Source organism: Mycteria americana, chromosome Z, assembly GCF_035582795.1.
Source record: "Mycteria americana isolate JAX WOST 10 ecotype Jacksonville Zoo and Gardens chromosome Z, USCA_MyAme_1.0, whole genome shotgun sequence".
NCBI classification, from domain to species: Eukaryota; Metazoa; Chordata; class Aves; order Ciconiiformes; family Ciconiidae; genus Mycteria; species Mycteria americana.
This window is the reverse complement of record NC_134396.1, coordinates 28,391,589-28,414,815: the sequence shown is the minus strand read 5'-3', so window position 1 is coordinate 28,414,815 and position 23,227 is coordinate 28,391,589. Positions and strand designations below refer to the sequence as shown.

General features: G+C 40.3%; 1 protein-coding gene across 4 annotated transcripts in view; it reads left to right on the top strand.

The window, feature by feature from the left end:
• The first annotated feature begins 85 nt into the window (after positions 1–85).
• PSIP1 (PC4 and SRSF1 interacting protein 1) overlaps positions 86–23,227 on the top strand; it is a 39,683-nt gene continuing 16,541 nt past the window's right edge. Inside the window, exons 1-11 of one of the 4 annotated variants that reach the window (XM_075527148.1) lie at positions 86–284; positions 984–1,164; positions 2,285–2,361; positions 6,694–6,832; positions 13,451–13,567; positions 16,253–16,360; positions 16,915–16,977; positions 19,187–19,325; positions 21,043–21,118; positions 21,995–22,220; positions 22,889–23,007. In XM_075527148.1, the coding sequence (XP_075383263.1) occupies positions 1,093–1,164; positions 2,285–2,361; positions 6,694–6,832; positions 13,451–13,567; positions 16,253–16,360; positions 16,915–16,977; positions 19,187–19,325; positions 21,043–21,118; positions 21,995–22,220; positions 22,889–23,007 (1,136 nt within the window). In that variant the 5' untranslated portion in view covers positions 86–284; positions 984–1,092. Of the gene's footprint in view, positions 401–610; positions 761–983; positions 1,165–2,284; positions 2,362–6,693; positions 6,833–13,450; positions 13,568–16,252; positions 16,361–16,914; positions 16,978–19,186; positions 19,326–21,042; positions 21,119–21,994; positions 22,221–22,888; positions 23,008–23,227 lie in introns of those variants that run through there. The other 3 variants (XM_075527147.1, XM_075527149.1, XM_075527150.1) reach the window with 3 other exon arrangements.

Here is a 23,227-nt window from a genome sequence, read left to right as displayed (position 1 = left end):
GGCGGCCCGCGGGGCCGCGCCGCTCCGGCTCCTCCTCTTCCCCCCACCCCGAAGCGCCGCGGCCGCCCCGCCCCCGCGGAAGGAGGAATGAGCCACTTCCACGGCTGAGGGGAGAGGGGGTGAATGAGGCTCGCTCCCTCTCTCCCTTCCTTCCTCCCTGCCTCGGGGCGGGCGAGCGACTTCTTCTCGTGGCTGCCCCCGTTGGCCCTCAGACGCGGAGGCGGGAGAAGCCGATTCCCCCGGGACACCCCACACCTCCCCCGCCGCCCCGTTGCGGCGTGCCGGTTGGTACCGCCCCGCCTGGCGGGAGGAGGGAGCGCGGCCGTGTCTCCCGCGGCGGCGGCGGCTGCTGCTGCTGCTGCTGCAGGCGGAGGTGGGCTGCGGGCCGGGCGCCAGCGCGGTGGGTAGCGAGGCGCCAGACCGCCGCGGCTGAGGCGGCGGGCGGGCGGGAGGAAGAGAGAGAGAGAGAGGGAGAGGGTGGGAGAGAAGAAGGGAGGGAAGGAGGGCAGGCAGACGGGCGGAGTTTCCCTTCCGCGCCCCCCGCCCCGCTTGCGCGCCATCGCGCCTTATATGTGGGGGGCGGGCGGGCGGCGCGTCCGTGTGGCGGGAGCCGTGTCGGCTGGGGAAGGGGGAGCCTCGGCTGCGGCGGGCAGGCAGCGCAGCGCAGAGCCGAGCCGTGTGTGCGCGGGGGCGGGCGGGAGAGCGAGCGAGCGGCGGGGAGGCGCTCCTGGCTGCGTGCGGCCCGGCCCGGCCCGCGTGGGTATGTGTGTGGCGTCGGTGCCGCGAACGCGCCCGGGGTGGGGGCTGCGCGCGCGACCGTTGGGCTCCCCGGGGGGCTTTCGGCGGGGGTGAGGGGCGGGCGCGGCTCGGTGTCCCCCGGCTGCCGGTCGAGGGGCCGGCCGCCCTTGCGGAGCGCATTGTTGACGGCCCTCCTGTGTTGCCCTTGTCTCCGCTCCCCCGCCCCGGTGTGTTTATCCCGGCAGCGGGACCTCGGGCGGCTGGCAGCGCCTCGGTGGCGGGGGCTGGAGGTGCAGACCCCTCCCCCCGGCCCAGTTCGCCTGGCGGCAACAGGCGTCACGTCGGTGAGAAAACATGAGCCGAGATTTCAAACCCGGAGACTTGATCTTTGCCAAGATGAAAGGTTATCCCCATTGGCCGGCCAGGGTAAGGCACCCCCTCCTCCCCTGCAGGCCGCAACGCCCTCCTGCTCTCTACCTGTCCTCCGCGCCCCCCTGCACCCGCCTCTCCCGGCCTCCCCTCCTGCTGTTTTAGCTTTGTGTTGCAAGAAGTGTTTTCAAACACCTGTGGAGAGCGATGCGGTTAAGCCGCGCTGCGCCTTCAGCCTCCCCTCGCGTGAGGGAGGGCACGGTAGTGCTCCCGTGGTTGGAAGCGACTTCTGAATCACACTGCAGATCCCGTGCTCTGGTTTGCTGTTGCCTTATGCTTGTCCGTAAGTCGCTTCTCCTGTCACAAATAGCCCTCTCCAGTAGTCGTTAGTTGTCCTAATTTGCATAACTTAGCTTGTAGAAATGAAGACTGCTGTATGGTAGCATGAGGCGGGAGCTGTGCAAGCACCTAACTGTACAAAAATACTGTTCCTAAATAACTGCTCTTTCTTGACAAAAGAAAAACACGAAGCTACGGGAGGGTTGCTCTTTACTTTTAACGTCAGCTGTTCCTGTAGTGCTTCCTGTAGAATAAGCTACTTGTATGTGATAAGTTGTCCAGTCCTTTCTCGCATTCTCCCTTGGAAGAGGCATGGCAAGTTCTGTGACTGCTGTAGGTCATTTGAAGGTTGTGGGAATGTAGGTAGAAGACCAGTTATGAGATATTTAGCGAAGATGCTGGCTTAAGAATTGTGTTTTTTTTAAGTTTATTGACATTTCCTTTTTGTAGCACTTGACATTTGGGCTTGGGCAAGTTACCAGCTCAGCATAATGGTAGAAAGTCTTGCTGTTGCTTATGCTGAAGGAGGGGTGGTATCTGGATGGAATTGAATTGTGCTTTTTACCTGTAGCCCATCATGTCTCTCCTTTTAAAGAAGGTGGTCACGTGAACAGTGTTGCTGTAACACGAGAAGTGTTGTCACTTCCTATTGTTGCCAAGACCATCTTTGATTCTGCTGTATTTTTTAGCTTTCAGTTAAAAAGAGATCTTGAGACGTGCTTTACTTCTCTGTAGAGCTTTTTTTTTTTCTTTTTTAATGCTTAACACTTTTACTTATTTCCCCTTAGACTGTTCTTAACTGTTACTTGACTTTAATTATAGTCTGTCTTTTCCTTAGGTGGATGAAGTTCCTGATGGAGCAGTAAAGCCTCCTACGAATAAAATGCCTATTTTCTTTTTTGGCACCCATGAGACGTAAGTCCTTTATATTTAAGGGTCATATTTTTTTCATCGCAGAATGCCGTGACAAGAAGTTAATGGCTTGTCTGAATGTAGTGTATTTTAAACTATAGTATTTGGTAGCAGACCAGCTCTTTCTAAATTAGCCTTTTTTGACAAGGCATGCTTCTCTAGCATTTTCTTAAGCTATTTGAGGGAATAACAGACCATAACCATACCATGTACACTTTCCTCATCAGAAGAAAAAAAAAAATCCTACCCACAGTGGTATGACTGGTAGGTTTTTCTTTCTTCAGTAATGGACTGTAATTATAGTCCTTTATATCCTCAAAATTCTCAACAATATCTTCTCAAAGGAAGTGAAATAAGGCTGAGAACAATGAAATAGGCAAAATTTGAGAAACAGACAAATAATTTATCTTTGGGTACTTTCAGCAATGCTGGCATTTTGCAATTATGGAATGTTTGCTTTGAGGGGACTTTATTTCTTCCACTGCTAAATTTGATTGTAAATACGCTGGGGTTTATGCAGTTCTGTCCTTTTGGAAATTATCATGTTACTTCATAACATGACTGGTTGTCCTAGTGTAGATTTCTAAGACTTCAAATTCAGTGCTACATTTGTTGTCGTATTTGTTTACCAAAAAAAAAAACCCACCACCAAAAAACCTCAAAACCTATAATGGTGTTTTTTTTAATTCTGCCATTTTTCTTAATAAAATGGCAAATGGTATGTAAGCAGGTCAGAGATAGAAGTTGTGTATACAAGTACAATATTTCTTGCATTTTGTGGAAAGCCCTTGTTTTTTTTCTTCATCTTATTAAATATCTGTTGAAATCTCTTTAATCTGGTACTTCACATATATCTTTTGGTAAGCCATGCTAAGATGATACATTGCCCTCTTGAATTAAAGAGTAAGCATCCTCTACTCTCTGACATTACTTGTTATTTGGTTCTTTTTTTAAGAAATGATTTCCCTGTGAAATAGATTTCTATATGCTTGGCTCATACACCCATGGGTTTCTCTAATTGTTCTCATCTTTCAATAGATCTTTCAATGGCTCGGTTTGTGTAGTTTGGGTTTTCTTGTGTGTGTAGTTTTGTGAGTAAAGAGGGGTTCCTGGAATTTGATTCAAAGTTGCGAGGTTTGAATCTTGTCCCTTTTTTTAAATGATAATTTTAAACAATGCAGCAGGTTACCTTTTTTCTTAATTTTTTTTTTCCCAGCTGAATTTTTTTCTGGCTGCTGAAAACACAATATTTCTTTGATCCTCCCTTGGTAACGTGTGACGTTCTGGATTGTACTGGGTTTTTCTGCAGTTGTAAATAAGTTCAGGGGCGCAGATTGAATATAGGGGAGACAGAAATAACTCCTCATCTAAAGCTTTAAAAATACCTTTGCAAATTTTGAGAGGCGTCATGGCTAATTTTAAATTTAGCTTAGGCTTTTAAGACATGCTTGGGTTTGGAAGTTTTCTCTTTTTTTTGTAGTTTACATAGGTAAATTTGAAATGTGTGTTCCTTACTCTTTGATATTCTTACAAAATAAAGTTTTACTGCAGTCTGGTTTTTGTTAGCCTATAGCTTCAGGGTTACTACATTTGAGAGATCCATACAATATAAGAGAAACTTCTTGTCTCTGTTTAATACACATTGCAAGGTACAGGATGTCTCATGACCCAGCCATCTTGTGGCATTTGTTCTTTAAGCATGTCACTGAAGTTGTGCTCCTTAGAGTGGCAGCAGGTGAAACTCCTGTGCTTCTTGATCTTACTTATTGTTGCTTACAGCAGATACCTGTTAGTAACAACAAGGAAGGAGCAGATCAAGTAAAAAAGGAGAATGCTGTTCCATGGCATGCAATTTTGTTTAGGTTTGTAGCTGTAAATTGTGACTTAGTGATCCATCAGGAATTAGGTAGAGCTAACAATTTTCTGTACTTTTTCATTGGAATTAAAATACCTTTGGTAAACTTGATCTCTGCTGTGCTTCTCACAGTTCAAGTTACACACCTGTGCAAAGTTAGACACTATATACCTTCAGCATGTTAGTAGTCTGTGCATATACAGCCATATACTGTAAGTAGTGGCAACTTTAAAAATCCAGAAAACGAGTTTAATCATGCTAAAAAGTCCTTCTGTATAAAGGATGACGTTTTCTAGCTGTGTGGGCAGTTACAGTAGTAAAGGAGGAGCTGTGGGGAAAAACAAAAACAAGATTGTCTTGGGAATAATTCTTACTTGATTTCTAGGAATAATATTAATTCAGTTTTGCAGATTAATATAAGGTATAAACTTTGGTGCCTATTGTTGATTTTCTCCAAGTTTTTTCGAAACAACTGAATGTGTTACTACCTGTGTACAGTGAAAAGATACATGCTTCTTAAAATACCCTTCGGGAATTTGGTTGAGGTTTGTTTTGTTTGTTCCCATACTGTCTTAGTGCAGCAATGGTACCCTTTCCTAAAAGAGAGTAATAAAATAGATACTATTTTAATAAAAGCTTTATTTGAATCTGCTGTGCCCGTAAATGACATCAGTGCAAATTTTGGTTGGTCACAGACAAATGAAAGGTCACACTGAACTCTAGTTTCTGGACCTTATATGTTAGGGTAATCTCTCTTGGTTCAATTTTCTTGTTCCTTTTTTCTTTTTGGTACATGGAGATTGAACTACAGCAACCCAGTAAGCTACATGATGTTTTCACAGTAACCGGTTCCTGGTGTTTTTCAAACCCTGAGCAATATGGGTAGAGGCTTACAGACCTTGAAAAGATGCTTCCCTTCAGGGGACAGGGAAGAAAGGAGGCAGTGTTTTCTATCTTTGTCTCTCCCAGTTTCTGTTTGTCTCCCTCCCCATCCTTTTGGTCTGGTTAAGTAGGATTTGCAGGTGCATGTTTCCCACGCTGGCTGAATCCTCTCTAACCATGTCTTGCAAAGAGGTGCATGATTTGCAGCCTAATCTGTTGAGTGGCTTACTTAATACTTTGTACACATAGGTGAGTGTTTTACTGCTGAGTAGGAAATGCTCAAGCTTCCTAGATGATGATATGTTCTTTTTTTTGTTTAGTAGGGTCTAAGTCTCAAGTAGCTTTTTTTAAAGATGATGAAGAAAACAACAGAGTGGAGCTTAGAAGTATCTATTTAACTTTTCCATAGGCTGATACTTAGAAAGCAAGTATCTGCAACTTTTCAAATGGTTGGATCTAACATATATACAATCCGACAAAGCTGTGTCTAAGCACAGAGTGAAAATAAGAATGTACCACCAAAATGTTGTCGTCTTCTGTTAGCAGCATATGGATTGCCACAGTGAAATCCTAACTTGGAAGTAGAGCAGGAATTAAACAGTCTTTGTTCTTCAGCATAAACCAGAATATTGGTTCTCAGTAATATGTTACCTTGTTTTCCCAAGTCTAGCTTAGAGAAGCTAGTGGTGTGGATACTGTGACTTTGACATATGAGAAAAGCTACTAGGCTAAAAGCTTTTGTTACACAGCTTACAGCAGGAGTAGTGCTATGCAGGAGTGTTGTTTGTTTCTGACAGATACACAGGCAGTGTTAAGACCTCTAGTACAAGAGTAGCTTAAATAAAAATCAAATTTTTTAATGTTTACTTCATCAAGAAAAGGATTGGGGAGAAACTTAAAATAAGGAACAGTTCAAAGTTGACTTACTGAACTTGACCGATGAAAAGTGATGTAGATCAAGTGATGAGGTCCTATTGTCACACACTGAAAAACTACTGAATAAATGCTGAATTACATAGCATAATTAGAAAGATGTGGGCAGTCAGTGTATTTAAGTGTTGCTTTTTGGTGTCCAATACACTAAAAATTATTAAATTTTCTATTTTAACTGGATTATTTTAATTTAATAATTTTGAAAGATTTTGTTAGCTTGGAGCCATTTCTTCTCCTTTAAATTGTTCTCTTGCCTTACATTGTCCGGATTCGAGGATTCTTTATTCTTAACATTTAAGCCTGATTTTTTTCTAAGGAAGCAATTGGTCTTTCTGTTTGTTTACAAGCTACTCTGGTTTTAATTGTTCTGGGTCACAGTAGTTGGTGGTCTATCAGCTGCAATCTTAAGATGCAGCATTGGCTGTTTCTTGCCCAGACACTCAACACCCTAGAGGAGGGGGTCCATATGTGTGGTGGCAGTAATGGAAATCTTGGGCTGTTGAAGGCACAAGTTAATAAAACTAAAGACGCTTATGTAGCAGAATTGGTAGTTGCTGTGGTAACGAATTTCATAACTTAATAAAATTTGGTGCTTACCTCTCCTTTGAAAAGACTAACCATTTAAAATGTGAAATTTTGTTCTTTTTGTTCCTTCTCTTCTTAAGGGCATTTTTGGGACCAAAGGACATATTCCCTTACTCTGAAAATAAAGATAAATATGGGAAACCAAATAAAAGAAAGGGTTTTAATGAAGGGTTGTGGGAAATCGACAACAATCCCAAAGTGAAGTTCTCTCATCAGCAGGTGAGTTATGCGCAGTCTGCAAATCTTTGTTGCTATACTATTGGGGGAAAAAAAAAGGCAATGAGTGTTTCCCTGCTGTAGGGTAATGAATTATTGCTATCATTCAGCTGTGGGTTAGACCGATTTTTTTTGTTGTTGTTGTTTTCAATTTTTTATTTTATTTTTAATTGATCTCTAGTATTAATAGCATAAAAGAGATGGGGGGGTGTTGTTTAAGTGGGGATATCTGTTAATAGTAAGCTCATGAGGGATCATGTTGACAGTTTCAGAGCACAAGGCTAAAAGTTTAACACTTTTCACAGTACACATCAAGTTTTACTTATAACTATATATATACACTTTTTTATACTTCTAACTATATATATTCCTAAGATACTTATCTTTGGAACTGTACAACTATGCTTGAAAAGTGGCAGTTTTTTGGAATCTCAGTCACTCTACTTCTTTCTGTCATCTAAACCCAAGTGCTTTTCTCCACAAGTATCCTTGTAAGATTTCGGTACGTGCTTTCTTAGTGTACAGTTTTCCTTCTAAGGGTTGGAAGCAATGTGATGCTTGCCTTTTCCCCCCAAACTGTACCGGACTTGCTTGATTCAATTTTTGTCCATCAGTAGTTCTTGTTTCTTGCCCTCTTGGTAAATCTTCCAAGCTTAAACTGGAGTTATGCAGTGGTACCCATAAAAAGACCCAAATTTAATCTGAAGACAGAAATTGTCTTGCTTATTTTGTCTTTGCCTACCTGCTCTGAACATTCTGTAGCCTCTTGGTTTTGCTATGTACACTGGATCCTGGTCAGATACTGGGGCCTCTAGGCAATGCTGCAGTAACAATAAAAAGAATTGGTATCTTTTGGTATAACTTGCTGCTCTTATATGACATGCCAGATTGCCACTTCAGTACCAGTTAATCCCTGCTTCATAAGATATCCCAAGTTACTGTGTTTCTAGTTTGAAGGAGAATGTAGATAAAGAGTTAAGGAGTTTCTGAAGTAGAGTCAAGAGATAAGATGATATAACCCAGAGGTACACTTTTTCTGCTCCAGAATATGGAAGGATGCTAATCCCCTCATCACAGTGGGAAGGACTGTATTAATAAGGGACAGATTCTTTCTGCTACTGTAAAATATGAGTCAGTATACCTTCTCGCTGTTTTCTTTGTGGCAGTTTAGGGGAGATGCTCCGTGGGTAGCTGAGGCAGTTGTGAACCGTAACGGAGTTGTATGTTACCAGTCATTCTAAAAAGGTGAAAATCTGGGTATAAACAATCAGCAGTAACAAGCTTGTGTAATATTTTGTTCACAGCAGGAATCAGTAACTTGAATTAAGCAGTGCTCTGGGTTGCTTTCATGGCATCTCAGCCATTCGTAAATATATTTCCTATTGGAAATACACAAAGCATGCTGCCAAGAGATGCGTACAGACTGTTTTCTTACTCTAGCAGCTTTTCTGCGGCGTAGTCCTTTCTACCTTCTGAGTTCCATTCAGATACTTCACTTCAGCTTTGATGATAGCTCTTTCACAGGCTCTTTCTGTGAACTCGCCAGGTTCTGTCTAGAGCTATTCGGTTGTTCTTTGCTGTTTTTTTCCCCACTATCTCTTTATTAAAGAAAAAAAAATTTTTTCTTTCCAGAAGTCATATTTAAGATCTGTTCCTAAAAGTAAGCCTTAAAATTACCAGAAGAAGAAACTTTTCTTAGTAGGGATGTTTTAATTGGCATACTGTGTCCAGTTCTGGGCTACCCAGTACAGGAAAGACATGGACATACTGGAGAGAGAGCCCCATGAAGGGCCATGAAGATGACAGACTGGAGCATCTCTGCTGTGAGGAAAGGCTGAGTGACCAAGCTGTGGTGGTTTAACGCCAGCTGGCAACTAAGCCCCACACCCACACAGCTGCTTGCTCACACACCCCGCCCCCCCCCCCCAGTGGGATGGGGGAGAGAATTGGAAGAGTAAAAGTGAGAAACTCCTGGGTTTAAAGATGGTTTAATAGGTAAAGCAAAAGCAGCGCACACAAGCAAAACAAACCAAGGAATTCATTCACACCTTCCCATCAGCAGGCAGGTGTTCAGCCATCTCCAGGAAAGCAGGGTTCCATCACGCATAATGGTTACTTGGGGAGACAAACGCCATCACTCCAAATGTCCCCCCCTTCCTTCTTCCCCAGCTTTATATACTGAGCATGGCATCATATGGTATGGAATAGCCCTTTGGCCCGTTTGGATCAACTATCCTGGCTGTGCCCCCTCCCAACTTCTTGTGTGCCTGGCAGAGCATGGGAAGCTGAAAAGTCCTTGACTAGTGCAGCAACAACTAAAACATCCCTGTGTTATCAACACTGTTTTCAGCACAAATCCAAAACATAGCTCCATACTAGCTACTGTAAAAAAAATTAACTCTATCCCTGCCAAAACCAGCACACAAGTGCTGGCACAGGTTGCCCAGGGAGGCTGTGGAGTCTCCATTCTTGGAGATATTCTAAAGCTGTCTGGACATGGTCCTGGTCAGCCGGCTGTGGGAGGCCCTGCTTGAGCAGGAGGGTTGGACCAGATTGAGTTATAGAATGGATCAAGTAAGGCAGTAGGCTTGTGCCAATTTTCTTCTGAATTTTCACCTTAACATTAGAAAGCCTTTATTTTGATAACCTTCTCTTTCTATCCTGTGCTATGCATTGTTAAAAGCAAGTTTTATTTGGAGCAAATCAAGCTCTTAGGATTTAGCCAGCTCTTGTTTTTACTTGTGGGCAGTTCTTGTTGGTGCTGAAGGAGTACAGCTGCAGATGGCTGACTAGATTTGACATTCTGTAAAATAAATCAGGATGTAAAACTGGCAGAGTAAGTGTTACTTGATCTGAAACAAAACCGCCAGTAAGGGTCTATGTCGGAGATAGTTTCTTTGAGCATCTTTGATGATGTCAAGTCAATGAGTCATGGATTTTCCATGTTATTTCATAAAGCACTACCTTTTGGGTTTAATTCTTAGAATTGAAATATTATGTCACTGTTCTGCCAAAGATTATAGATAAAATAGAGGAACATCCCACTTTTCCAAGAATAAGAAAATTGTCATGTGATACTTGGAATTTGTTTTGGTTTTATTTGTTTCAGCTTAAGTGCTGCAGTGAGCTTTATTTCTTCAGCACGTTGCAGGATACTATTCACAGTGATGAGACTTCAGAGGTACCTTATTTCATGTTCTTGTTCATTCCCTTGGCATTTGACTATGTTGCAGCTTTCCTGTTCACGAGGATGTTGCCTTAGCATCCTGTTCTCAAAGCTGGAGAAATGTGTGCAGTTTCTCCCTCCTAGTAATAAGGGAAGGATGCTTATGTGCTTGATAACAGTTGCTGTGGCTGTCTTAATTAACAGCTAAGGGTTTTTTGAGGGGTAGGTGTCTCGTCCCACTCGATGGGTTGCAAGATGGGTGAATATTTTTGATTCCCCAAGGGTTTGTGTACTGACAAAGGTCAATCTCTGCTTGGCAGAGCAGTGTGGCTGGTAGAGTCACAACAATGACTCAGAGGAACAGTCTGACTAGCAATTTTATTAACTGGCGAATTCAACAAATGGACAAACTTAACCAACTGGCAAGCCCAACGAACAAACAGAGGCGATTTGGCAATGGAGCTGTTTTCTGGGTAACCCGTCACAATTTATCCCACACTTATATATGGTGGAAGAGTAGAGGAAGAGAGAAGCAAGAAAAGGAAAGGAGGAGAGAGGAAGATGGAGAAAGGAAAAATACCACCACCCCTGGATCCCACGATGGCAGTGGCAGTCCTGTGGTGGGCACGCACATGGTTCCCTGGAGGGCGTGTCTTTTATAGGCTAATCCCCGCCTCCAGATACACCCCTTCAGGACTTACATGGTTCTTGTTCTAGAAAGTTCTCAATCTTCTGCGCAGGCGCTGGGGCAGGGGGTCAGTCGCGAGGGGTTTCTTGGGTGGTCGCAAGCCCCTTCCTCAGATAAACCCTGTGTGACCTCCGGCCATAGATGGTAAGGTCTGTCGGAACCCGGAACCGCGCATCCTCCGACCGCTCTCCATGTGCCGCTCTCCATATCCCACTCTCCCCGTCCCGTGCTGCAGACCTGCTGTCGCCATGCAAATAGCGCCTTACCTTGCCACAATGTTTATGATGTTAATTCTTTCAGTCTCTCACAGTAGGGCTTCTGGATGTTTTAGTTGGGGAAGGAAAGGAAGTTTAAGAGTGCTTGATGTAGATATTTAGACAGTTTTATTGGGAGTTTATGGGGAAGCTTATACCTGTTTTAAGAGTAGCAGCGTGGTTCTGAGGCCCCACCTTCCCATCTTTGCCAAAGGGATATGGCACAGGCAACAAAACACGTATTGGGGAATTTGGCACAATTTAGCCAATTCACGTAAGCTTTTTGTTACCAGTTCTGGTACCGAAAAACAAAGACAAACCGTTAGAGAAACATGCCTCAGCTTCCCTCCGTCCACCTCTGCTCCCCCCTCACTGGTCTCCAGTCCCCTCACCGTCAGTTCCTTGGGTGAGGTGGTGGCCAGTGCAGGAGACTGAGGACAGTGTGTAGTAGGTACTTCGCTTTTGCTGTTCCTTGTTTCTTACTCAGTGGCTGTGGCATGACTCCTCCACGGGCTGCAGTCCCCTCAGCGCTGTCCCTTTTGTCCCCTCTCTGCCCCTGCTCAGGCAACTCCGAAGGGCTGGAGCCTGGCTTGGGCAACTCCTCATGTGCCTCCTCTTTCCAGCATACCTCCTGCCTGGCATCTCTTTTGCTTCAGTGTCCCTCGTGCCCTGTGCAGGCATCTTGTCTGTGTATGTATTAGGAAATTTTTCTTCACTGAAAGGGTTATCAAGCATTGGAACAGGCTGCCCAGGGAAGTGGTTGAGTCGCCATCCCTGGAGGTATTTAAAGGACGTTTGGATGAGGTGCTTAGGGACATGGTATAGTGGTGGTCTTGGTAGCGTTAGGTTTACGGTTGGACTCGATGATCTTAAAGGTCTTTTCCAACCTATACGATTCTGTGATTCTGTATCGGTACCCCCCTTCTGCAGCATCTCTCCAGCCCATCTCGGGCAGCTGCTCTTGTCTGCAGTGACCCTTTCCCATAGTTGTTTTGGCGGAGGTGCCATGCGCTCTCTGCTGGGCGCAGTTTGGTGTGTGGTGGTGGGTCAGTTTGCCTTTTGCAGAGCCAGCTGGGACTGGCTGTGACCAGCTCGGGGCGGTCCCGAACTGGGTTCCACACAGGTCACCGGCACCGACACCTGCGAGCTGTTTTCCCCAGTGCAGTGTGTGAGAGAAGGTCAGTGTAGGCAGCAAGTGATCTCGAAAGTGAAGACAAGTAGCTGGTTATGAAGACTGAGAGGAAAGGCAACGGAAGTATACTGATAAGTGAAGGCACTATTTTTCCAGCAATATTTTAAAGTAGAATAGTGTATTACGGCCTATTAATATGTTGTAATATTCAGTACACGTTGATGAATGGACAAATTTTTTAGCTGAGGTCTTGGAGACGAATGAATGTATCTTAAAATATTCCTTGATCTCTATATTTGATCTACATAAAATTATTTGATTTTTAAAAAGATTCTTAGAGTTAAGTGAAGCACAGTTACTGGACAATAGCAGGGAAGACAGTTTAGTTTTCAGTGCCTAAAAATTCAGGGTGAGTAGATAATTTTGTGTTTGGCCGCACAGCAGGTAAGGTCAGAGGGAGGGTGGGTAATCACATTGACATGTCGGCAAAATTGAGTTTTTATTCTGGGTACAAGATTAATATTGAAGTGACAGACTTGTCAGCTATTCATATAGAGGGATTCGCTTGCAATTTTTTTTCTTTTTTTCTGTCCTTTTACTGGGCATATTTGGTCTTGGTGAGTCCTTCTGAGAGCCACGTTTTCTGTTTAACTGCCAGAACTGCCTGGAATGTTCTGAAAGCAGTATTTATACTTTGCAGATGTTGCTTGTAACTGCTAGTGAGGGAGGTGGAGGGCAGAAGGGAGTTTGTGGCTTGGGCTTAAATCCAAACCCACTTCCTCAGTGGGGGAAAAATTAAAGAGTCAGGAGAGTTCTGCCAGCTTTGTTTGAAGGAGCTAATATGTAAGCTAATGAGTGAGAATGCTATCGACAATGTAATGGAATAAAAAAGAGTAACTTTGGCTTTACCTTCTCTATTTCCATGCTTTTAACTTTAGTTCTTTAGCCTTTATTATTTTTTTTTTCCTGCTCGTGTTTTCAGGAACAGGTAGTTGGCTTACTTAGGATTGATGGCTTATTTAAAAATGCACTTCTTGGCAGTAGCATCACAAGTTGTATTCAACCAAAAACTTTTATTTTAAAATTATACATTAAATTATACATTACAATTTTCATACTTCCCATCACAGTATTTTTAGTGTGGAAATAAATTATCATAGCATTAGAGCTAGAAAGTTTGATAATGAAAATGCAATTTAAACTGAAAAGGGTGGAAATTAATGAAATACGATATATTTTAATATTCTTGTAGCTCTAATAAGAGGTTCCTTAGGATGATGCTTTCTTCAGTAACATACAGGTGGCAGAACACTTCTCAGTATTGTTATTCTGTAGTTTAGGAAGGGACTTAGTTTTCATTTTTGATGTTTTTATGTTGAAGTCCCATCCAGCTGTTAACAGTCCTGTCAAAGAAACTGTTCAAGAAAGCAGTCAGGAGCCTGTGGAGGGGAGTGAAGAAAAAGCAGGAGCCAAAAGAAGAAAGGCTTCTGTCCCAAAAGTAAGTGACTGAATTCCGTTTTTTATTCTACCAGAAATGTTTTTAAGTCAAATCTGTATTGCCAAGTTTTTACTTAAGTACTTTAAACTAACAGTGTTTTACTGTTGTAACTGCCTTGCCTTTGCTTCTTTTCAGACACACATATAGGAATATTCTTGTCTTTCTATATTCCTTTTAAGGTGCTGTACATGTTTTTGAAAATTAATTTCTTTATCTGTCTATATTTCCAAATCATAATACACTTAAACTAAATTCATACAGTACTTCCTAGGCAGGAGAAGGTGGAAGTGATCACCAAGATTTAGCTTTTAAGTTTCCCTTTCTGTTTTTGAAGACTTTTTAATAACATAGGCAGGTATGACTGTCTCTTTCAATTATGACAGTTTTTGTTGAAAAGCTTAACAGAGCATTAGGTTTTGTCTGGGCTGAAAGGGTTCTTCAGTGTATTTGCCTGAACAGATTATAAGATTCAGTTTGACTTAGGCCATACTCCTAACGGACTAATTAGGATATAAATGGATATAAAGGATTTCATAGCTGTATCAATTGAACTCTTAGTCAGGAAAGTATCTGTGAGTAATCGATATACAGTAGTTTATATAGACAGAGTTTAGCTGCTTTGCTTTGTAAATGTGTGCATACCTTAGAATCCTTCTGAAACAAGACTGTATTCTCTTTAAATATATTGTATTCATACTAAGAAAATGCATTTCTGTCTGAAACATCTTTGTTTCAGCTTACTGGTGCTGTACTGTAAGAGGTGAACCCTCCTAGCTTACTGTACACTTCATAATATTAGCGTAGATGCTTTGAACTTTCTCTATCCTTGAATGTTTTGTTTGATGGTATCACTAAATCATTTCTGGAAATTACTACTCTACAGGATAAGCAGTGCCCTTAAATTAAGTGTCAAACTATTTTGAAAAGACTTATCTTAATTCTGACCGTTTTCTTTTTGATTATTTGCCAAGATTTAATGTAGGTTTTCTGTAGGTGTAGCTGGCTGTCCTTTAGTATTGATTCACAGTTGCAACTGAAGAATTTGCAATGTGTTGAATACATAGCGGATGTTCCTCATGTAGGATTAGTGTCTACTAGCTGTAATAGGTTGTTTTTTCAGGATGGAAAAAGACCTGATTGAAGAAAAAAAAATTAGTGTACTGGTAGTACACTGATAGATGATGTCGAGAGTTGTTTTGGTGAGTTGGAGACTGCGGAGTTATTGATGGGCTGTTTCTCCCAACTTCTTGCTGCTTAGAGTGTTCCTTAATTTAGTACTTCCACATATGGAAGGTCAGTGTGATTTTGGGTTGTATCAGCTATACTTTAGGAGCATTCTTCAATATGTAATTTCCTGGTAGTATTAGTAAACCAGTGCTGTTCTTCCTTCTGGCTGATGCACACTGCTGATAAAAGTATTGGTTCCCCAGCATTTGCTACTGCAAGGGGAAAACTTCTTTTAAACTGGACTGGTTCATTACTTTGCTTCACTGTGAATTTATGCAGCAAGCAGCATGTGCTAGTGGGGATGGCAGTGACTTAAGCTTCATGTTTCCCCTGAAAAGTGCTTTCAGGCTGTCCTGAGCTGGCACTGTGAAAGAGAAACAGGAAGACATAAGAGCCGTTTAAACGCAAAGAAGGAATGGAAGATCCTGAATGGGTCCTTTTACATAGATTTCTGTAATTACTCTGTCAGTTACAGTTCAAGGCAAAATATGGAGCAAATTTACTCTTACTCCTTTTCTTTTGATACTAACATAGCTATAGCGTTCTTTTAACTGGTCATTGTACTCTGGTTTCCTGTGGTTTCAGTGTACCAGTGATTCTTCTGTCTTAAAGTTTTAATCTGTAAAAAGACTCAGTGATACTACATGTCTTCAAGTAATTAGAAATATTGCATGATAGCCTTGTGCCTGAGTTGCTTTATTCAATGTTGAGATTTTAACAGCTGTGGCTACTTTAAAATAGAAGTTTACAAAAGGTTCTTGCAAGTGGGACGAGGCAATAGTATTAAAGTTGAGAGAATGAACTGAAGATCTGAAAAACATGAACATACATAGGCTGCAAGGATTGATTATTTTCAAGTAAGTTACTACAAACTCTTGATTTTTCAAGTCTTAACTGCTCACCTAAAACAAAAACCTCAACTAAACAGGAAAAAGGGTGTAGATTAGATGACACCAATTATTACTACTTATTCTCTCATACATGATAAAACAACTTGTTTGTGGTCTGTTTTGTGGTCTGTTTACTACATTGAGTCTTTGTTTACTAGAGTGATACTCTTTGCTAAATGTGGTCTGTGACTCGGATATCCATCTGTATGTATAGATAAACAGTGGTCTAAATGAATTTTGAATGTTGGCATGAACACTTAGAAGTACTCATGTAATGGTGGTATGATGGAAAAGTGTGGTTATGTTATCATGAACACAAAGTGGGATTGAAGCTCCACTATAGTACATTGCTGTATTTTGACCTCTTCTGTCAACCATCTGCAGCTGTGTACTGGAGAAAGTGGTCCTGCCTTAGGCTTTTAATGTGTACCTAGGGAAGGAGTGTATCTACAGACTTCAACTACTTAAAGTGAAAAGCAGCCTGAAGGTTATTAGCGTGTTCTCTTTTCACTATAAAATACTTTTTAATGCCTTTTTTTTTTTTTTACTCTGTTGACTCCCTTTGCAGTTATTCCCTAAGGGGGATAATAACTTACCTACAGAAGCTGAAACAGAAGAAAAGGAGATGGATACCTCAAAGGAAGATGATCTGCCATCTGAAAAAAACAGTAAAGACGTATGTGAAAGCTTTTTCTATGTAGCAGAGAACATTTTAATATTATGTCGATTGATGTAAATCTATTACTGAGTACTAAAAAGCTACAGTTATTATTACTGTGACAGTCTCAGGAGCTGTTTCATTATGTAAAACTTCCTATGTGTTCATTCATGTTTATATTGAAGCTTTCATCAGAGAAGAAATTTTTAGTCTGGCTTGTCTGTAAGGTCAATTAAAACGGGTAGAACTGTGGTTTTTTATAACTTACTCTGTATTGCAAATGTATTTATTTAAAGGACTAGAGTTCAGACAGACTAAAACATGACTACGTACCTTTATTTAAAACAGAATATTGTTTAGTACTTATTTTGTTTCTTATGTTTCAGAAAAAATCCTGACTACCAGATAATCAGTATTTTAATAATTTAAAAGCAGGAGGTGTCTTCATATACAATTACGGGATTGTTGTCTAAATTATGTGCCAGAGGCTTCAGTTGTGGAAATAACTTAGGATAATTTAAAATATATTTTTGTTTCGTTAAGACTCTTAGTACCATTTTTAATCTTCACAGGATGTGGTGAAAACAAATGATGCTTCTATTCCTAAAGCTGCCAGAAGAGGAAGAAAAAGAAAGGTAACAATATGTTTAATTACTTCACCTTACTAGAATTTTTGGATGTGATGATAATGGATATTATTTTCTTTAATGACAGATTATGCATACATTGAAGTGCTTGACACCCTCCTCCCCCTGTTCAAATGGCTGAAAGATTTGTAGGAATTAAACTTTTCCCGGAAGGTGTTTTACAAGTCTTAATTCTGTTTGAACTTAATGTAGAGTAGGGAGTTCCCATCTTTTCCCAAACAGTCCATTGGAAATAAGAAAAACTGAGATAGAAACTCTTGCTAGACTGCTAATAAAAAAGTCCGTTTTGAAGTGCTGAAAAATTTCTTTTAACATCTTCATTACACTAAACTAACACCTGAAATACTCCACCTTTTCATGAGGTTGTGATTTTGTGGTCTCTTCAACCTGGGACGAATTTAAGTTACTTTGAAAGAGGCAGTTCCAGCTGCTTTCTCAGCATGCTCAAGCCTTAATGTTCGTGTGGTCACACAGCAAACCAGATCAGGGCACTGACCCAAGTAAAAGCTAGATTAAAATGGGGCAAAGTTTAATTTTAATTTGAAACCATTTAACTTGTAACATTAGTGCTGACGCAGGGATGGGATGAGTGTGAAGTAACTGTGACCTTAATATGTTTGTCACAGATAAGTAGCATGCTGAGTATCATTTGCTTCACAAAAAAGAAAAGTACATGTTTGGATGCTCTTAAAAAAATGACTTGAATATTTAAAAAATATAATTTAAAGAATACCTTATTTTAAAAAAGAAAGGTAAATCTCATGAAGATAAACCTAAAATAAAATTCAAAGACAGCTTCTAGTCTGAAATAGCAAGAAGTTGAAAGCATGTCTGTGACTATGCATACATGTGATTTCAGCTTGTGAATTGGAGAGAAGCTTCACAGATGACACACACGCAAAAAAGATCTCATTCTTTACTTTTTCAAAAAGCACGCAAATCCTATGGTTTGGTGTTTTTTCTTCTGTTTTGTTTCAGGTGGGGGTTTTTGGCATCATAAGGCACTGCAGGCCTGAGATTATTTCCTCTGTCACATTTACTAGCTTCAGCTGACAGACTTGTGTTTGGCATGTGCTGTGTGTGGCAAGGGGTTTAACCAGAAATTTGCATTATGACAGGCCATTGCTGAACAGATAAAACATAGTATTTGAAGGGATGTGGTGTGGGTAGAAAAGATGGTTGACTATGCAGTTATATGACTTTGACTGCATTTCTCATTTGCCTTAAGAAACATTGTGTTTTCTTTTCCTGGGATTATAAAAAGGCATTCTAACAGGTATTTTCCTGTCTTCATTTAAACAGTCTTTCTGTAGACTGATGGAAAGTACAGTTAATAGGAGAGATGCACCTCTACTCTGTTCTCGATTTAAGTTTGTCTCTGTTCTTTAAAATTGTCTTTTATTATAGGTGCCCACAAAGAATATTAAGATAAAAATGTATTTGCCTATAACTTTTCTGTTGCTGCTAGCTGATGCTCCTGCATCCAGGACACTAAATTCTGTGAATATTTTCTCCTGTTGGGATTTTTCTCAATTCTTCTTATCTGTATGTATGGTTATGGAATGTTTCTGCAGGGAGATATGTATCCTTTCATCAAGACCTTCTTTTGTCCTAAGTTCTATCTGTTTTTACAACCCAGCCCCCTTAAAATGACTATGTAGATGAAGGTCATTATGTCCAGTTAGTGCAGGTCGACGTACAATTTTTCATTGTGAATAATTGCCCATAGAGCTCGAAGGAGGTGTTTTCCTGAATAGTTCCATCTACTGGCTTGATACTTTGATGCAGCTAGGGGAGATGATAGCATCTTAAAGAAGAGTATTTGTATTGGGGGGGGGGGGGGCGGTGTGAACTTACCTGCTTAAAACTGGTTTTTGGTATGCTGTTATGGTGATCTTAAAAATACTTACAAATAATCTTTTTCCTTTGTTGTACCAAGATAGTTTATTGTTCTGAAGATGAATGGGCTGGTTGAAATGATATGAAACATTGCTGTATCAGGTAGTGATGGTATGGAGAGGGCAAAATTAGTGATGTTTAGATATAATCTATTATTAAATTTGGAAACTTTTTTTTCATGTGTGGAAGCAATAGCATAATAATGCATTTGTAGAAGTTTAAAACTGTTGTTTGAGAAAGTAATTGAGAAATTGGTGCCCTGTGTTTTTTCACTTGTAAAATTCATTCTTTAAACTAGGCTGAAAAACAAGCTGAAGCTGAGGAAGCAGCAGCAGTGGCAACAGCAGCAGTGGCAGCGGCAGTGGCAGCGGCAGTGGCAGCAGCAGCTCCTGTGCCAGTGTCTCCAAAAGTAAGCCCCAAAAGAGGAAGACCAGCAGGTAACTTTAAAAGAAAGATTAATTTTTTTCACCACAGAAATACTTTAGTAGAATTAGTCAGGGAGCTGTCTCTTTCCCCTAAAGTACGACAGAGTACTTTCTCATGCTAAAGGCAGTCTTTGCCAATAGGTTGTAATGAGAAAACACCTCGTCTCAAACTGAAGAATTTAGGACATAAATGGATTTAAATTGTTAGCATTAATGCTCAGTTCTCTAAATAAGAGTCATTGTTTTTGGGTACAGGTATCACCTTTAGAAAAGCCTTCTTCATAGAATGCTGCTGAACTATACATATACAATAAGAGCTCTTCTTGCATTGTTGCTCCATAAAGGTTTTATATTCGTTAAAGGTCTATAAAATGCTTTAATTGTGTTAGAATATCCATAAAACACAAGGAGGGTAACTGAGGGGGACAGAGAGCCTGTAGGTGGAGCTCAGATGACAGTAAAAACAAACAGAGAGCTGGAGAGACTTGTTGGAAAAGATACTTAAGGCAGTCTGTGCAGATTGATAGACAAATGAAAAGAAGATAAAACTGCTTTTTTAAAAATGTATAATTAGAACCATTTGATGATAATTCTGCAGTGCTTGTTTCTTTCAAAGTGGCAATGTTGTAATACATTGGACTTCTTGTGGTAAGCTTGCAGATATTCTTGAATTGATCATTAACCACTACATCAGAAAACAGTTATTGCAGCAGTTAAGTAAATTGTATGAGCATCTAGTCTGGGAAACAGATAATTTATACTCATCTGTGTCTGCTGACAATATGAAAATAACTTTTAGAAAGTGCAACCACAAAGTGCAATTTTTGCCTTGGAAGCTGTGAGGAAATTACATATTATTTCAGCTCCCCTCCCCCCCTTCATTACATGTACTAAATGTACATTTTTAATATTTGTATGTGTTTTTTATCTTTACAATTGTTTGTTTTTATTAACTGTTGTCTGTAGGAGCAGGAAAGGATCTATAAGAGATGCTTTCACTCCCTATATAAACTGCCTTTTTATAAGATATACTGTGCGGCCTTTTCTGGTGTTGATATGATGCATGCATCTCGTGCTTAACAGTGCTCCATGCTAACACCAACAGCAGTTTAAACACTTGAGTGTTAGGTTTCCTAACCACATGTTCACTGTGGTATCGGACAAGCATTTGAGGGATAGAAGTGCCAGGAAGGCAGATACACTATTTGTCTTATTCCGAACAATACGATGAATCTGAGGAAATGCAAAGTTTTGCTCTGTACTGTAGTGTGCTGGTGGAACTTCTTGATAGTGGTTTGTTACCAGGAAAAGTGATGGAAGCCCCATGATACATGTAAAAATACTGGCAAACAGGCTGCGTAAGTGCGGACCCTAAATGACTTCTTTCCATTCTCTGATTTCAGACTTGTTCATATTAGTTATGCAACATGGGAAGCAAATCCTAACTGCACAGAGTACAAAAAACACAAGAATTGCTAGTTGGAGCCTGTGGCTAAAAAACCAACAAGTTTAATTTACCAATTAGCTAAAAAAACTACCAACACTTTCATTTTTCAAAGAGATCTTGATTAAAGTTTGGAACTTGCTTAACACTTGAAATTTTTTTATAACAAAGTTAGGGTATATATTTTGATTAAAGTGTAGCTTCTGTCTGAGTAAGAGTTTTTCCTCATAGACACGGAGCAGATGGTGGCTGCGGACTAACCTGTTATTTCTGTATAAATACTAGCTTCCGAAGTAAAGGTTCCAAAACCAAGAGGGAGACCCAAGTTGGTGAAACCACCTTGTCTTTCAGAGAGTGACTCGTGAGTTGTTCTGTTTTGTTCTTAATATAAAGCTTCTTCGTTGTAAGCCATGTTGTTCCCTATGTTAAGACTTTGTCATTAGTACTGAGTCCCTGACAAGTTTTTGCCCCTTTAGTATTCAGTATGAGTTACTGTTTGCTTTGATGTTATTTACAGCTCAGGTAATTAATACATAGTAACTCAAGGTAGTACATTTATGGAACAAGAGACAGAAAGATCTTAACCTTCCTAACTTGTAAAATCTGTGCAAATTATATGTTGGGTGAAGAGGAGAAGGTGTTTATTAAGAGAAAAGACAAGATCATGCAAAACTGAAATACTGAAATTTTTTTTACACTTTTGTTTCAGAAATCTCTTCTGATGGAATTCCAACACTATTTGTTACCTAAATTTTGGTTTTACCCTCTTAATTCCTTGTGTTGAGTCCTTAGTGGTTCTGGTAACTGAAGGAAAAAATGAGCATTAGCATAGTTTTCTATAGATTAGCAGATGCAGTTTCAGTATATGTACACCTTAAGTATACTTTATAAAACTAGTTTACAGTGTATGCGCTCTTGGTCCTGCAGACACACATCTGTGTGGAGAACTTCTGAGCATTAAGTTTTTTCTTTTGGACCTATGCACATATATTAATGTTAGCTTCATTAGGGCTTCCATACTATTATTATTTTCTTTTTTTGCATAGGTAGTGGGCTATAATTTTAGAAAAAGAATGAGTATTTTTTTAAGTCATTAAAAGAGCTGAGAGTGAATTAACTTCATAATTTTTAATATTCGGGGGGGGGGGGGGTGTCAACTTCCTGACTTAGAAGAACATGATGTTTTAAACTCACTCTGGGTAACTGATATGATGGCTAAATACTGTTCATGTTTTAGTGTTAATGAGGAGGAAAAGGTAAAGAAAAAAGGACCAGAAGAAAAGCCCAAAAAGCAAGGGAAAAAAGATGAGGAAAGTCAGAAGGAAGAGGAGAAATCAAAGAAGGAATTTGACAAAAAGGAAGGAAAGAAGGAGGCTGAACCAAAAAGGAAAAATACTCCGAAGGTGGGTTCTGCGTCAGCTTCTGATTCTGAAGATGATGGAGAAGAACAAGAAGGTGACAAGGTATAATTTTGCTTTACTGATATATTTATTGTAGGGGACAATAGTATCACTGAAGATCTTTCTTGAAGTTAATTCCAGATCTTAGTAAAGGTTGGAGCCCTGGGGCTGGCTAATGTAGATATTAGAATAAAAGTTGCAGAACTTCATTTTGTCAAATAATTATTTCAGGAACTTCTATGGTATTTTCTAAGAAAAGCATCTTTTCTAAGACACTTTTCTTTTTTAACAAAGGATTTAAATGTAGCAGTTATTTATTTTGTCAAAAGGCTTTTTCCATCTGAGAAACACCTCAGAACACAGACTTTTTTTCCTTGGGTGTGTCTAAGAGGACATTTGGCTTGAAATCAAGTTTTTGAAAGGTATAAAGCTGTACCTAGCCAATAATTTGGAATGCCTTCATTTTTCTGGTGCTTAGAATATTTGCCTTCTATTAGAAAAGGAAAAAGGGAGAAAGCACTGAAGAAATTCAGGACTTAGCAACATGTGGAGGTCTTGTATTAGTTGCGGGGAAAGGCATGTCAGGTTGTTCCATGGAGCAGAGTTGCTTCAAAGATATTTAGTGTAGGTAGGTTTACCTGTTTACAGAAACAATGATTTAATAATCTTGCTTTTCAGTAATCTAAAGACTCCTTTTCTCTTTCCAATCCTAAAATCCCAAATAAAAACAGAAGAAAAAGGGGGGAAGAAGCTTTCAGGCAGCTCATAGAAGAAACATTGTAAGAGGCCAACATGAGAGAGAAGTAGCAGAAAGAAAGCGTAAGCAAGAGGAACAGACAGAATCTGAATCGTGAGTATGTTTTAACATGTGATGTCTGCAAGTTTTAGGAGTACTTTGAAACTAACAGGAGGAGACAATATCTGAAAAAATTCCAAACTAGTTTGCACTGTGTTCTGTTGTTCTCTCCCCCCACCCTTCTTTTGTCTATTTTAACTTCTTTTTAAGTGGAGAGTAAAAAGCTTCTCTAAACCAGTATGGTCTATTGTGGAAGAATAGGAAGAACTGAACC